Genomic DNA, 16,150 nt, shown 5'->3' on the forward strand with positions numbered 1-16,150 from the left:
CACAGCTGGGAGACAAGTCGCCCGTTAAGGCAAAGTTTCTAGGCTGTATAGACATACCATACCTCGGCAAACCTCATTCATGAGGGCCCTCACTAACCCTCATCTTCACGGTCGAAATGAGGGTGAATGAGTTTCTGAACCAGAAAAATTCATGAGAGTGAGGGTGAGTGAGGGCCGTGAGGGCTGTGAGGGCTGTGAGGACCATGAGTGCGTGAGGGCCGTGAGGGCGGTGAGTTCGTGAGGGGCGTGAGGGGTGTGAGGACCATGAGTGCGTGAGAGGCGTGGAAGCGGTGATTGGCGTGAGGAGCGTGAGGGCCATGAGTAAGTGACTGGCGTGAAGGGTATGAGTGCGTGAGGGGCGTGAGTGCGTGAGTGGTGTAAGGGCTATGAATGCGTGAGGGGTATGAGTGCGTGAGGGGCGTGAGGACGGTGAGTGCGTGAGGGCCATGAGTGCGTGAGGGGTATGAGGGCCGTGAGGGCGGCGGGTGCGTGAGGGGCGTGAGGGCCATGAGTGCATGAGGGGCGTGAGGGCGGTGAGTGCGTGAGGGTCATGAGTGCGTGAAGGGCGTGGGGGCGGTGAGTGGCGTGAGGGTCACGAGTGCGTGAGGGGCGTGGAAGTGGTGATTGGCGTGAGGTGCGTGAGGGCCATGAGTAAGTGACTGGCGTGAGGGGTATGAGTGCGTGAGGGGCGTGAATGCGTGAGTGGTGTGAGAGCTATGAGTGCGTGAGAGGTATGAGTGCGTGAGGGGCATGAGGACGGTGAGTGCGTGAGGGGCGTGAGGGCCATGAGTGCGTGAGGGGTATGAGGGCCGTGAGGGCGGTGAGTGCGTGAGGGGCATGAGGGCCATGAGTGCATGAGGGGCGTGAGGGCGGTGAGTACGTAAGGGTCAAGTGTGCGTGAAGTGCGTGAGTGGCGTGAGGGCCATGAGTGCGTGAGGGGCGTGGAAGCGGTGATTGGCGTGAGTGCCATGAGTAAGTGACTGGCGTGAGGGGTATGAGTGCGTGAGGGGCATGAGTGCGTGAGTGGTGTGAGGGCTATGAGTGCGTGAGGGGTATGAGTGCGTGAGGGGTGTGAGGACGGTGAGTGCGTGATGGGCGTGAGGGCTATGAGTGCGTGAAGGCGGTGAAAGGCGTGAGGGCCATGAGTGCGTGAGGGGTGTGAGCCGTGAGGGCGGTGAGTGCGTGAGGAGCGCGAAGGCTATGAGTGCGTGAGGGCCGTGAGGTTCAGTGAGGATGAGTGAAGGACTGAAGGCGAGTTTGACTGTGAGGATGAGGGTGAGTAAGGGGCTGAAGGTGAGTGTAGCTGTGAGGGTGAGGGCGAGTGAGGGGCTTAAGTGAGTGTGGCTTTGAGGGTGAGGGTGATTGAGGGCGACCCAAATTGCCGACCTCTAAAACATACACACACCCCAATTTTTCTTCTATGAAACACACAGTTATGAAACGAAAATCTAGATGGCGCTTGAAACGACGGGAGGCGGACTGAAGTGAATAAGGGGGTACCCCCTTCCGCGGGAGTTCCACAATTGAAGTAATCTAGTAACGTTGGTTGCTCCTGATAATCTTTGTCGTGATGTCACGCCTATGAACTACGTTATTTTTTTACAAAAAAAAAAAAAAACAAACAAAAAAACTAGGCATCGCCGAACGCTCCTTCTCAGCCCAACGGTAGCGCTAGAGGTCCGAACCAGATGCTAAAGTTTCAGCCCGATCCAATACCTTATTCAAACGTTATAAGTGATTTTCTGACTATTACAATCGGAAAATGGCGGCCGATGGAGTTTTCGAATGCATGGGGCTCTATGGAGCCAGAAACCGAAAACGAGCAAAAATAGGCTCCATATTCCCATTGAAAGTTTCAGAAAATCACTATAATATAACTTTTGAATAAGATAATATCCATTCGATCTGGAACTTTAACATCTAGTTCAGACCTCTAGCTCTACCTTCGGGAGGAGAAAAAGCGTTCGGCGATGCGTAGTTTCTTTTTTCGGTAAAAAAAAAAAAAAAAACCGTGTAATTTGTTTGGGGGACACCCTGTACATACGTGATCTGACCCGACAGGCGTGCCGGGACATCTGCGCGCAGTTGAAGGTGACGGCAGCCTGTGGCTGCCAGTCCCACGACTACGTCATCCTCGACCGGAGCCTGGCCGACATCTGCGACGAAGACGACGATAATGCTAGTAAGTCCCGCACGCTGCCCTCTGGGCTCCCGAAAGGAGCGTTGGACCACGCGGGACGAGTTGATATCCAAAACTTTCTGGATGCCCAGTTCTGCTACTGCGGGGCGCTTGGGGAAGTTCGCAACCAAACCAAAGCCCTCCATCCTTGGAAAAGGGACGCCATTCATTGTTGTGGAAATACTCGAGACACGTGCCGCGCGCCACTCCTGGGAAGAACATGGCGTCTGATATGTGTACTCGTTTTCACCTCAAGAACCGTAGCAAAACAAGTCCGTCTCCTCGCGAAGCCTTACTAATTTTCCCTATTTATATGGATAATTAAGATATATGTAGGTGAATTTTAGAATACATATATGTTATGAAGACGTACACATTCCAAGCGCCGACAGCATCGGTTTTTCCTCTAACAACCAAATCTCGTAAGAACTACATCGCATCGCGTATGAACAATACGCAAAACTTCTTTTTTTCTTGAGGTGAAAACGGGTATAGATCACTGCTGCCATAGACTCCTCTATACTGACAAAGCCTGGCTGGTCATCACGAGATCGCCAGGAGACGCGGCCGCGAAAATTGAAAAGGTAGAGCGGCAGACAAGGGATGAGAGGAAAACCACGTGACAAGCACCCCGCTGTGGTGAGACGCCGAAACACAGTTCTCCCGAGCGATGGAATGTCCCCTCGTGCTCCTCGCGTTGCCCGCGCTACCGCTTCTTTTCTTGACGCGTTTGAAAACCATGTTTCGGGTCCTCGCCGCTGCAAAAGCTGTGCGCTGACGTCCAGGTTCCCCGAGAAATGCCCTGTGCTACCAGATCCTCGCGCTCCAAATCTGCGACCGGGCACTCTATGGCTCCGTTGGCGAACTGCCAGGCTTTGTGAGTACAGAGGAGGCTATGGCCGGACGAGAGGATGCAACGAGAGCAAGTCAGGACGAGATAACGCCAACGCGCTTTCCGAGCTTTCGATTGATATGCGGGTATAGCATAGGAAACGAAAAAGCCTTTATGCAGCGCCGCAAAGTCATAGCGTGACGAAATACTCCTGCCACGGCCATGTACTACATGGTGCGCGCTTGGGCTTTATGGTCACACGGTTGGTATGTTCGAGTAAAAATACAGTGTCGACAACAAGCAGATGGTGTATCACGCATTATTTAATCGACTCCCTAAAATAGCTCGCACCGAATCCCAAAGGAGTATTAGCTGTAGTAACAAGCTCCTTGACTAGCATCAATGTCGATGATTAAATTCGGTTAAGCATCGATTCTAATTACCAGTAGCGGCTAAAATAGAACAAATAACGGGAAGAACCGCATAGGACGAAGAGAAAGCTCAAGAGCGTGGTGATACCGTTTTGTGGATACCCCATTCACACGGTCAACATAAAGGTACCTTTAACATAGGTCCCTTTGCTATCGGCGAGTCAGCCTGTGCTCTTGAGTCGCGAGCACACGCCACGCGCGGAAGATCGTTAATTAATTGGCCCAAGATAATAAAGGTTTTTTTAGCTAAAGGTACCTTTACGGTCGTGTGAATGCGGTATTAGAACACTAACGCAAGTGCGGGTGAAGGCCGTGACAAGGACGAGCATTAGGGCCGACTTTTTTTGCATATCTGGAAGGTCGGAGCTCTGCTTGGAGTTTCTGAGGTTTCCTGTGTGCCTTGCTCGCAGACGCCTGCATCGAGGGAGTGGCGTCCAAGATCTGTGGCTCTGATTGCCCGTGCCTCGAGAGCTGCAGGTGAGCTCGGCCGCCCGTAGGCCGCTCAGCGTGTAGGGGACATGCGGGTCAAAACACAATCCTTTGCAAAAAAAAAAAAAGAAATGATTTTTGGTTTTTTTTTAATGTATATAAAAAAAAGAGCGAATATGGTCGCGAATTTTTTTCAAATATTCACCTCATGGCGACTCAGAAAGGCTTACGTACGAGACAGGTTCGTGCGAGTGGGTGTTCGAATTCTGGCGACCCTCACAAGTATTTTGAGAAGCCCATCTCTTCTCATTGGCACTATTTTGTAGCTTCAGCCTCTCACGAAAAATAATATCGAAACATTTTTTAAATATCTAAGAAACTTTTGTTGGCCCTTTGAAAATGGCGTTAATGCGATTTTTCATTATTTAAAACAAAAGAATTCTCGTGCATATTATCTTTGTTTGCTCATTTCACTCAGTCGTTAGAAAGGAGCGAATTAACTAGTCTATTTTACTGGGCTCTTTTAAGTGTGTTGCCATGCACCAGGTGTAAGCGAGAACAGTCTTTTTTTATTTGGCTTGTTAATTGCATTTGGAACATAAATAACAAACAACTTAAACACACCAGATTTACTAAAAGAAGATTAAGCACTAAAAACTAAAAACAGTTATTTCAAACAATATAAGAAAACGTTTTCCCCTGGCGGATGCCACCTTAAGGCCTAGAAGGCGCGTCTCCGACTGGTCTGTTTAGACTCGATCCTATGTGTAGTGTTTTTAGCCTCCTATTCCGCCCATGCATTCAAAGTGGTCCCGACCAGGGATAGGCAGTATCGCGATACTTTAGGGGCCGGTGTGTCTCGTTACATTTTCCAAGGAATCGCTGTCCTCCGAACAACAGTTCAAGATGACTTCTTTTCTTTAGAGGCTTGAGCGTGGTGTGAAGGGCGCACTGCGGTTTTGTTATTGTGCAAACTTGTCCCCATCTGTACTGACCCACTTCTTACTTGAACATCGACTGTTCATGAAGGTTAGAAAAACTGCAGACGCTGCCGGCACACCCAATCAAAATATAAGAGAATAATGTTTCATTTTATCGTGACGTCATAAGATCGGTTTAAAAGGGGTGCTCAGATTGGACAAGGGCGTGCTTAAATCTTATTTATATGTTTATTTATTTATTTATTTATACTGCAATCCCTCGATAGGATCTTCGCAGGTGAGTACAGTGGTAAAGAAGATACGACAAACTGGCTAAAAGAACAAAAATTAAAACAAGTTGCAGTACACTCATTTAAATTAAATGCAAATATTGACAACGATGGCTGCATAACAACACTCTCATCGAGGTCATTCCATGATCACTTATTGTTCCTGGAGTTATTGTTAGAGCATCCCTTTTTCGAGTAGCATATCATGATTAGAAAGTGACTAATTCGAAAAGGTCTACCCTTTGATGCCACTTAATTAATTGGTGTACCACGTTTAGATAAGAATGCCGATTTCTTTCAGACAAGGACAGTAAATTAGCTTTGGTTAAAAGTTCGGTTATTAAAAGTTCGGTTAAAAGTTTTTATTATTATTTTATTATTTCGGGATGATCATGGCACATATTCAGCCCCCTCGAAATGGCCGTCAAAAATAAACGGGACCGCGATTTTGTTTTTTTTTAATCTCTAAGACGTTTTGCTTTTCATTACACGACAGCGATAAAGTGGTCGAAGTCGCGAAATACAAACAAAAATTATGACTAGCGGTAGATGTCGTGCTTTATACAATAATAAGAACTAGCGAATAATAGAAATACAATATCGACTTTGGTGCTCAAAACAATCGAGGAAAAGTGATTCCTGATAGCAAGAAAAACAAAAGTCGGCGTGGAAAGCGGTGTCATTATGTTCGAGTGAAGGGCGCTGATCATCCTCCTGTGTCGGTTGCAGGAGCGTCACGTACGGCAGAACCGGCAGCTCCCTCCGCTGGACCGGCGACGTGGTGGGTGTTGGCACACGCTCCCCGTTGGATTCATTTGGACGAACGCGACACTGCGAGCGCGGGCGAGGCTTTTTTCTTTACCAAGTCATCGAAACGGCTGTGGGAAGCGCTCGGTTTAGCGGTAGATGCCTGCCCTTCCAAGTCTTTATATATTGCCCGGACGTTGAAGGGTCAAATAAGTGTCGCACGGTTTACTTCTTCTTAGCGATGCAAAGGGTAGAAAAGTGGAAGAGAGTCAATCGTGCGCTCGCTCGGGGCGAGCCCGTCAGTGACTCGCGCGAATGTTCGTGAATACGGCTGACGTAATCACTGTTCGCGCTAATCAAGTTACAGGTGAACATCACCGGAGTACCCTTCTTGCCGCAATCTAAAGCAACCCGAGAAGCGAAACGTTTTACGCCACCAGCGACTCGATGAAAGTTCGTATCCTTCGGCTGATCGGCGAATTAGCTCGCGATCCTGGCTCTGCGCGTGTCAGGGGCTACCTTTTTCTAGCTGCCGCGGACAAGTTCGAGGCGCGAGCATTCTTAGGTACCGCCTTTGTGATTACTCGCATCTGCACAGAAGTATCAGAAGTGACATCGAACAAGTTATTAATGAGCGTTTCAGTATATTCTGCTGGTGCAGTCAAGCAATAGATCCGCGGTTAGGAACCCCGTACAAGCACCGCCTCCAGCACGCATCGTTGCCTGCCGCCGGGTTTGAGCTGCGCGTCTTGGGTTGGCGCCCGAGGCGCCTTTGGCTGGCTCGTTCCATACCAAACGTCTCAAACGGTCATACCGACTATGTTGGGATTGTTCTTTCGTTTGATGCAAGAGTTCATATCATGTAACAGTGTTTTTTTTTCTAGAATAAACACGCACACACACGAAAAAAAAAAAAAAAAAGAACGGTCGACTTCGGAAATATTTTCAAACTTTATCTGGGCTGGGCTGTCGACGTATTTTACGCTTAAAATTATTTGAGAAGGATAAAGCAAACAGGTTTCAAAAAAATAGACCTGAAAGTTACCAAAAAATAACTTTTCCTGGAGATTCAGACCCAAATTAAGCATTGAGGCCCTCCTCATAAAAATGTGCGGGATGACTTATTGAGTGCACCAGCTTGTTACCTTGTAACTAAGAAAATTTTATCAAAGTAAGTTTTGTTTTGGGGAGAAAAAACAATTGCAGCGACGTAATTGATCTCTGTGGTACCGTACTGCGCTTTGTCCTAGGTCTAACACCCTAAGGGTGTTAAAGCAACAATCTTGGGATACTGGCGAACACTCTAAAATAGGGTACTGAAATCTTAGCAGCACCCTAGAGATATTTTTACGAGAAACAAGTGTATACAAAGAGCACGCCCCACAGACGGTTGCATATTCACAAAATTTTTAAATACAGTCACAATCACGAATTCTGGAACACCCATTTAACACCCTTAAAAGACACATGCTAAGGAATTTTATTTCAACAACCTAAATTTTAAAAAATAAACACAATAAAATAAATTTACAACGAAAAAAAAAATTGAAGCTATGTCTACGGCGCGAAACGAGTTCGTAGTTGACGCCCGCGGGAACTCGCGGAAAAGCGGCTACTAGAGTCACGTGACTGGCCACTATTGTCACGTGGTGCTTGCACTCTATCGGGAACTTCCTATGCGCTCTAAAAGTCGTTTATTAATTTTTGTTTTAAGTGCACAAAACAAAAACAAAAGCACGAGGATAAATAAGTAACTTTAAGAACCTATGGGTATCTCCCCAAAGAGCGCAAGCACCACGCGATAGATCTGTGCACCGGTGAGAAATTGAAGGCGGCGGCGCGCCGGAGCGTTCCCTTTTGAAGTTCGTAGATAAGGGCTTCCTACAAGTAGTGACATTCTTTGAAGCGTCGACTGCGTGACGGTGGAGGCTTTAGGAAGCGAATGGCGGCGCACAGCAGAAGACTGAACTGTATGACTCCATTTTGTTCCAGCGGAATGTGCTTTGTCATTTTTATTGGTTGTAGTTAAAGTGTAAAATGCAGTATCCAGGGACTTTATTCATCTCTAAAACCCCTTGATAAAGGCCTTTTCGCAAGTACCGCCAACCATTGTTTTAGAAACGCGCAAGACACGTGCAACAAGCGGGTGCTCCGCCGCCATTCGCTTCTGGGCCGCTCATTTCAATGCTGGGCCGCCATTTGCTTCCACGGGCCGCTTGAGACACAGGCCTTGTACACCGGCCCATTTGACGCTACTTGCAAAACAAACACAAACACATCGAGGGGCTTTATTCCCTTTCGGCGGCGGCGTGGAGAAAAGTGGCTAAAAATGATAATGATAATGCGTTTTCTTTTTTTTTAGATGTTTTCATTTTTTAACTGAATAAGATTCGTAAAAATGCGGGACATGGCCGTAGTTGGGGGACCTGAGACGAACGAGCTGCGCCTCAAAATGGCGGAGTTTTGGAGAGGGCATAGAAACTTGTGCGGAACATACCCGCACAACCTGACAACAATGCACTTATTTCACCTGATCGGTTGTCCTTTGTGCCAGCTGCAGCAACCTGGTGCTTCCGAGGACAGCGAGGGGTATGTATTCACTTCCCTTAAATTGCTTTTGCCGCAAGGAACTGGCTCGCACGACAGCGTTTCCGCTGTGTTGCACTGCGATATTTTTGACGTGGAACTACGTCGTTCTCCTCGCTTGGAAGGGGGTTCAAAGTTGGAAGATCAATGTCACGAAAACTTGGTCACGGACGTGACGTCACACAGATAACACCGGAGCGCCGACCGATCGCCGCGCTCCCTGACGGCGCGCCCTTCTGCCGAGAACCGCGCAGTGCGCACGCGCGTTCTTTTAATGCCATAGCATACTTTAGCTACCTTCCTCTCGAATTTCTTGGCCTTTCTGGCCTCCTAATGCGCAGTATGGTATGCGCAGTAGACCATTTCAACTCACAATCTCGCACTCCCTCACATTCGCACCCTCTTCGAAGGATCTGACGGCCTTAATGTCGTCCTCGACGTCGTCCTAGAGGTAGTCTTAGAGGTCGCCCTTAAGATCGCCCTAGAGGTCGTTCTAGGAGTCGTCCTCGACGTCGTCCAAGACGTTGTCCTCGAGATTGCCCTATAGAGTAGTGTTGCCAGATGGTCCCATCAAAAAACCGCCAAACGACTGGAAGGTATAGCCCAAATATAGCCAAAGCCGTAAAACAAATATAGCCCAAATTAGCCAAGACTAAAAACAATGATTTTTAAGCCTTATATTGACAATTTCTCACACTCATATAATACACGTTACAGTCTCTGTTCCAACCCTCAGATGCACCACCTTTTGTGTACATTATGTTACTTGTGAAGTTTTCAAAAAAAGCTTCGGAAGGATGAAAATTTGCACAAAACTGGCCCTTTCCTCGTATGTTTTCAGAAGTACAAAACACGCTAAGACGGCTTTATTGTGAGCCCGGGAGATATATGATCATACAGTAAAAGAACAAATATACAGAAGCAGAACTGTCAGAAGAACACAGGGTGTTTCTTTACCAATATCCCACCCGTCTCTTTTTCTTTGTGAAGAATATTAATGTCACCTCTTCATGCTCATGCTATTTCTGATTGTGTTGTCCGTTCTTGGGGTGGGCAACGACTAAAAGGTAGTCAACTGTTTACCGGCGAAACTGCGGACTTTTCATTTCTACAAACTTGGATGCCTAAGGATTCTCGCAATTGGAATCAAAGCAGCATTTGGAGAGTTCAGTCTACGTCCGGGCAAAGCCATATGCGTCCGGGTTGAAGGCGCGCTACTGGGCCTGTGGTAATAGTGCAATCTGCTTGGTTTGCTCCACTGTGCTGTAAAGAGACCGCTTGAACTCTACAAGCGTTGCTTCACTGTGCATTCTTAACACCCCGAGGTTTGTAGAAGTTTGAAGCCTTTTTCCTTCCTCTCGACTAACCAAAAGTGATTTTTTTTTCCAAGCTGATTAAAAGTTTGAAAATTAACTAGGTTCGACAAAAGTTCGCCGCATTCTTAGAAATAGCCCAAAATAGCAACATAGCCAACCACAAAATTTTGACGCCAACTAGAAAAAAATGTAGCCCAATTTGGCTATAAATAGCCCAATCTGGCTACACTGCGAGGTCGCCCAATAGGTCGTCCTGGATGTCGTCATAGACGTCGTTCCTGAGGTTGTCCTAGGTGAATGCTATCGCAATTCATAGGCAACTAACAATATTGGTTTCTGCAGCAATTTCTTCTCTGCTGGCTTGGTCGTTTGTTCGCTTCAACGCGATGCACTCCTGTCTAGTTGATTGTCTGACTGATTGGTTTCTGCAGCCGTAATTTCGCAATCTACTCTCATCGCTCTGGATAGCCGCCCGAGTGGCGGAGCTCGGCAAAACATTGCCTCCCCCGCCCCCCCCCCCCCCCCTCTCGTTTCTTCTGCCACCCACACGTAGTTTTACGGAAATTTATGGCGGCATCTAGACCTATTCACCGACAAATGTTTTGTTTGTTCTTCTGTCCCAATCGTTGTAAGTCTTTCGCTGCACAACTGGCAAGTGTAGCCGAAGCGTTTCTTTAGCGACCCGATCCAATGCTCCGCAGACCTCCCCGAATCCTCGGAGACAATGAGTGCGCCCTGTATCGTCCACTTCCTTGTCCTCTCCTATTTTATGTTTTTTTTTTTGTTTTTTTTTTTGTTTTTTTGCGCTTTTTTAGGTCGTGTGCAAAATAGCACGACTTTCCTGCTCGCCTCCTCTTGTCGTCTCCTCCCTTGTTTTCGGGGGGTTGGGGTTTGACTGCAACAGCGAAGGCCTTGACTAAAAGCCATCAGAGCGTGTGAGTGGCTACGTCCTGCCCTACGTCATGAGCACGCTTTAGGGATTTGTCTAAATACATGCCGTACTCTGCGTGGACCTCTTAAGGCCTGCCCGACTGGCATGGCCTTGCTGTTTGTCGCGACTGCTTTTTCTTTTTTTTTAGCTAGGGAGTTCTGCTTTTTTGCCGATTTCGGGCGTTTTAAAGGGCTTTTGAGTATCCCACACTTCGAGAGCATGTGCAACCGCATGGCGAGCCCTCTAGAGTAGCATAGAGACGGCCGGAAGCGTCGGGGCGCCCGAGTGCTCCTCCGGAGTCCGCTTTGATGGATAAAACGCACTGCCAGCCCTTGGCGCAGACGATCTCGGCTCCCGGGCGACGACAGCAGATAGGGCTTCCTCCTCACAGGTCTCCCGTCCTCGCCGAGGTGGTGGTGCACCTGGCCAGCACGCAGAGGAGGCTGCAACGTCACGACCCCAAGGTCACGGTGAGTTCAGCCGTCTCCACGGGTCTCGACGTCCTCCCGTTTGGGCACTGCGAGTGTTGCGAGAAGCGACCGTCGCTATTGCAGGAGACCCGGCGCCGTGAGGCGTGCGACCTTCGTCCAGGTTGGCGCCGCTGTGTGCACTTCGATAGCCTTAGGAAGCGCGCGCGTTTGCACTGCACAGTCGTCGTCTGCTGGTCGACAGCTGCTTTAAAGCAGCGCTCGTGTCATAAAAAAAGAAAAGCATTTCCGCACTGTCTAGCTTGCACAAATTCCAAGGTGCGAGAAATGTCCTGCTTGTCAGACCCGAGTTCCACATTTAACGAGCGCAAAGTCATGTGTTCAAAACTCGATGCTCCACGAAGACTTCTGCCCCGGTTTGGATCGTTTTGGTGCCACGTAACCCCTTCTCCGCCTATCAAGAGTTGGCGAGGAAAGGAGGGCGATACTCAGCATGTGGACACGGAGTGCCTCCATCGGCCGTCTCTGGAATTGACTCGATGCAATGACGCCCCGAACCGCGACAAGCGCCTATTCGAAGCACGCTGGAGCCGCGGGGAAGTGCCACTCGGACGCATCGAGTCTTTAGAGGGGCACAAACCTCCTTTCCAGGGCCTGGCTCCTATCGAATGCTGCCGTGCCACGGGCGTAGCATGTTTTCCTCAAGATAAATACTTTCGCGAAAAACTTCTTTTTTTTTTCTTTCTATAATGAAATTTGTAAAAACATTTCAGGGACACGTTATGTTCTTTTTGTGACTCGTCTCTGACTTGCGGGGTCCGTCTCCCATCGTGAACAGGTTTTTGCCCCGGCCGAAAGAACCCGATCTCGGTTGCCTGAAAGTAGGGAGTAAAGTAAAAAGCAATAAAATTATTCAGTAGCCGGTCCATAGGACGGTTAATGCAATTAACGAATAACCGATCGTGCAATCAGCAATTAATGAGGACGGTTACAGTAATAAACGAAGGACGCGTAATCTCCGCGTGTGGAAGTGCAACGACTTCGTAGAAGGGCTGAACCGAGCGGACTCTTTGGCGTACGCAGGTGCCGCAACTGGTTAGTAGCATCGGAAGCATCTTGGGCATGTACGTGGGCATGTCCTTCCTGCTCGTCTTCAGCGTGCTCGACATGGCCGCCAGGGCCGCCTTCATCGGCGCCCGCCGCCGCCACACTCGCTCGCTCAGATGGAAACTCTGAATCCAGCGGAAGCCGTACGCCGACCAGATAAACTGCTTTTTAACCAAAAACTACAATAAATGTGGGTTTTTTTTTTTCATGTTGGAAGCGTGATTGAGATATGGCGTTCGCGAAGTCACCGACTCGAGTGCGTGTGGGGGGCCGATTCAGGTCAGCCGGCAACCGCTGGGGCGTCGAAGCGCGTAGGGCGTTCGTGAGAAACCCCTCGTCTTCGAGTCCACCCTTAGTTTTCTTAAAGGCGAAGAACAATCACCGGACCCGAAGACCCGATCCTGCGTGCAAAGAGCCACCGGGAACGCACGAGCGAAAAAGCGGGCGACTGCCTTTCCGGGAAGTTGGGCGGTGACGTTAGGAAGTTTTAGAATTGAGTACGCAAAAAATGCAGAGCGCAAGTTCGTTTGCTTCTTTTGCAGGAATTGCGGTGACGTCAGAACGTCGAGCTCTGATTGGTTGGGAAGGAAAGATAGTAGGCAGACCTTGAGGCAGCTTGCTTTGAAGTCTACCCACTCTCCTTTAATGAGAGCCAATCAGAGCTCAGCCTCTTTCTGACGTCACCGCAACACCGACTGCGCATGCGCCTGACGCTAAACGCGTTTTGTGCTCTGCGTGCCCTATTTTAGCGTAAGCTGTTTTCTTTTTTATTGCGTGCGTACGCAAAGAGTCTTTGTGCTCCTAGAGGTGTATTCACGCTGCGGACAAATTAGGGGAACCAGGTCCGCGGGCCAAAGAAATGTGCGTATCACGTCGTGACGACGTCATTACGGAGAAATCCACAGGTCCGCGGTTAGTCCGTGGACCTGGCTCTCAATCCCATGGTTACCGCGGACCGAAGTGAGGACTGCGAGTCCGAGCTCGTAGCTTCGGTTGCTGTATGTGCTACCAAACAAGTTCAGCACCTCTCAAACTCGTGACCTTACGCCCATAGCTTTCGCTGCACTCCAAGTTAAAAAAGAACCACCAGGCAGCGCACGGGACACTGGATTTAGCGTCTGGACAATCTGCCACTGAAGAATTGACAAAGATAAAGGGTCCCCAGCGACGTTCTTTCTAATTCTACTCGGGGAAGAATTTTTTCAACTGCAGTGCCCCCAATACGATCAGTAGCGGAACAACGATATAAAATGCCAACTCTGGCCTCAGCGAAGAAAATCAGCGGTTGCTTCTTCCGTTATGGGCCTTACATGGCAGGTGAAATCATTGAACGCTGACTGATTCATGTGAACTCGTCGTGCCTTATATTTCAGAAAACGTAAAACGTTGCTTTAAACAACAAAAATAAAAAAGGCGACTAATTTTAAGCATAAACAGGAAAAAAAAAGTTGTTGGGGATTTGTACGGTATGCGGAGGATACCGCGGCCTCCAGTTTGTAAGCCGCAACAGCGTGTGCTTACCCGGGCATGCACAAAAATCAACCGAGAAATTAGGATCATTATGCTGTGAGTAATTCAAAGGCGATTTGATGAGTGAAGCTGCTAACGCTAGTAATTGTCGGTCACGTCTTGCACGGGAGTCACGCTCCATCGAGGCGACAAATTAGGAATGAGCATGTACAATCGTGAACGTTGCCTTGTGGAACGTAAAGGCTTAAAGGCAAGTCGGAAAAACATGTATAGCAGGTGGTTTAGTGGAATAACGGACGGGTAGGGGCTCATGATAGTTGAGAAACACGGTAAAAACTCAGAAATTCCTTTTTTTTTTTTTTTTTTTGCTTTACAGCTATCTTGAGAAACAGCGTTTGGGGAGTTTGACGTAATAACACTCGGTTTATTCCTTCTAAATAATGTCTCGTGTCTTTTCGAGCAAAACATTGGTGTCTCCGTGGTACGGCCAGAACGTGGGTGAAATTTAGACAACAAAATTGCGCTAGAATTTCGTTAATACCTCATTAAGGGGTCAGTTATTTTATTTTAAAAGTGTAGTATTAAAATAGTGAAACAAGCAAATGCGACACGAAATGTGACTGATCGATTACGTGTCAGAAGGCCATCATATAATGAATGAACCTGACAAAATGTAGATTTCGTCACACGGGAAAACGTCCGTCTTTCCTCCGTCTCGGTCTACAGAGATGTCGTGGTTCCTTCAGTGTCTTTTTTTTTTTTTTTTTTACAACGCTAAGTTTTTACGATAGCAGTCGCTTTTTGAATGGACCAGACCTGGCAGCCTCCACTAAAGCATCATTTTCCCCCTTGCACAAAGTGTTGAGAAGGACGTTAGTCGACAAGGTGAGGATGAGTTGGAGCACTGCTTGAGGTGTGTGGTCGCTTGCCACAAGTGTCCAGGTCTCCCAACTCTGGCAGCGTGGTTAGTGTCAGGCCCCTGACAACTATGCGTTGATGACGTGCCCGCAAGAACTGAGCGGTGTGCTGGGGTGGCATAAACTTGTTCACAACAACTTGAGCGTGCGTCACCATACTGACGACTAGTTGTGTCGGACGGTGCAGTCACCCTCGATTTAAAGCATCTAGCTGCCAGGTGATGATGCAGTGCATCGTGAGAAAGAGTCTTCTCCAAAACCAAACGTTCTCTGTAGTGTTCACAGAGAACGTTTGAGAACGCTCACAGAGGCACAGAGGCCAAGTACTCGGCTACGTAGGCCAGAATAGGAGCCTTGGCCAACAGAGCTCCAAAATCATAGTTGGTGATGTCGAATGCAAAAGCTAAAACAGAAAGCAATACGCTGTGCAGGCGACTCGCATGCTAAAACCCACGAAATTTTTCTGATCATTTTGGTAGTGGTATCTCGCTCTTAAAGGGGCGGTGCAACGATTTTATGATTAAAAGAATTTGCATCTCGTAATTTTTACGCTGTTTATTGTGTCCCGGAGGATAGAAAAAACACCTCACTCATTAAAAATGTCGCGGTTCCGCTGCGTAATCGCAAAGCAAAAGTTTAGCTTTTTCCCCCACCTGCAGCCCCAAGTGGCAGCCGAAGGAACTACGGCGAGAAAATTACGTGACCTCGCTCGGCTCTAAGCTGCAGCATAACGTCCGCTAATGTCCGCAGAGAGAGGGAGAGGAAGCGTCCTCCGAGATAGCACACGGGAACCCACACGTCACTCACGAATGACGTCATGTTAGTAGTGGGGGACTTTCTACCTTCTCCCCCCGGTACCCTTCCCTCCTCCTCCTCAAGAGCTGCGCTCTAATTCGGCGTTACAGGGGATTGTAAACGTCTTTTTTTTTTTTTTTTTTTTTTTGTAGGCTCTCGAAGATAAGAAGACGGAAGCACTGGAAAATTCTACTTCACCGGAGATGAGCGCAACTTGGCGTCAGCTGAGTCGGTGAGAATTTACGCGCCCCAACTGCGGAGAACACTCGTGACCGATCCGTGGCCGAGAAACTCCTCGTTATCTCTCCTCCGTTTCATCCAGCCAACGCCACGATGGAGTCGATCAAGTAGCACCAAAAAGTGCATCGTCACGGCGCCCTTTCTGCGTTCACCGCCTACACCAATCAACAAGGCGCGTAACGAAGCCGCATACACTGCGCGTGATTGCTTTAGCAGGGGCCCTAATCTGAACACTTCGCGAAAAAGAAGGCGAGAAATCCAGCGGCTCTGATTGGCAGGCGCCAAGGTCAAGTGCGGAGTTGGCCAATTACGGCCGCCAGATTTCTCGCCGACTTTCTCGCCAAATGTCCAGATTAGGGCCCCAGATTAGGGTCCCAGATTAGGGCCCCAAATTAGGATCCCAGGTCATAGTAAAGTCCTAGATAAGAGGTTCCTATAAAAGTAACGACATTCTTCGAAGCACCGACTGCGTGACGGTGCAGGTTTTATGAAGCGAATGGCGGCGCACAGCAGAGATCTGAACTGAACGACG

General features: G+C 48.5%; 1 protein-coding gene across 3 annotated transcripts; it reads left to right on the plus strand.

Annotated features, from left to right (window-relative positions):
* Positions 1-2,058: 2,058 nt before the first annotated feature.
* On the plus strand, positions 2,059-15,611 carry LOC8050444. 3 transcript variants are annotated; one of them, XM_040205788.1, is made up of 6 exons: positions 2,059-2,182; positions 3,853-3,919; positions 5,811-5,862; positions 8,383-8,417; positions 11,053-11,131; positions 15,531-15,611. In XM_040205788.1, the coding sequence occupies exons 1-6, from the start codon at positions 2,177-2,179 to the stop codon at positions 15,583-15,585; spliced, it is 294 nt and encodes a 97-aa protein (XP_040061722.1). In that variant the 5' UTR covers positions 2,059-2,176; the 3' UTR covers positions 15,586-15,611. The 3 variants fall into 3 exon arrangements, with proteins under 3 accessions (XP_040061722.1, XP_040061721.1, XP_040061720.1); XM_040205787.1 differs by lacking the exons at positions 11,053-11,131; positions 15,531-15,611 and having other exon boundaries at positions 8,383-8,594; XM_040205786.2 differs by lacking the exons at positions 2,059-2,182; positions 3,853-3,919; positions 5,811-5,862; positions 15,531-15,611 and adding an exon at positions 12,173-12,344 and having other exon boundaries at positions 8,215-8,417.
* Positions 15,612-16,150: the final 539 nt, after the last annotated feature.

Source organism: Ixodes scapularis, unplaced genomic scaffold, assembly GCF_016920785.2.
Source record: "Ixodes scapularis isolate PalLabHiFi unplaced genomic scaffold, ASM1692078v2 PGA_scaffold5__190_contigs__length_132052651, whole genome shotgun sequence".
Lineage (NCBI taxonomy): Eukaryota > Metazoa > Arthropoda > Arachnida > Ixodida > Ixodidae > Ixodes > Ixodes scapularis.

Bases quoted from the DNA above. Each gene is read 5' to 3' on its own strand.
- LOC8050444 (XM_040205786.2), top strand. From the start codon at position 8,227: ATGCGGGACATGGCCGTAGTTGGGGGACCTGAGACGAACGAGCTGCGC. The intron at 8,418-11,052 runs GTATGTATTCAC...TCCTCCTCACAG, and splicing joins GCTTCCGAGGACAGCGAGGG to GTCTCCCGTCCTCGCCGAGG. The intron at 11,132-12,172 runs GTGAGTTCAGCC...TGGCGTACGCAG, and splicing joins GTCACGACCCCAAGGTCACG to GTGCCGCAACTGGTTAGTAG.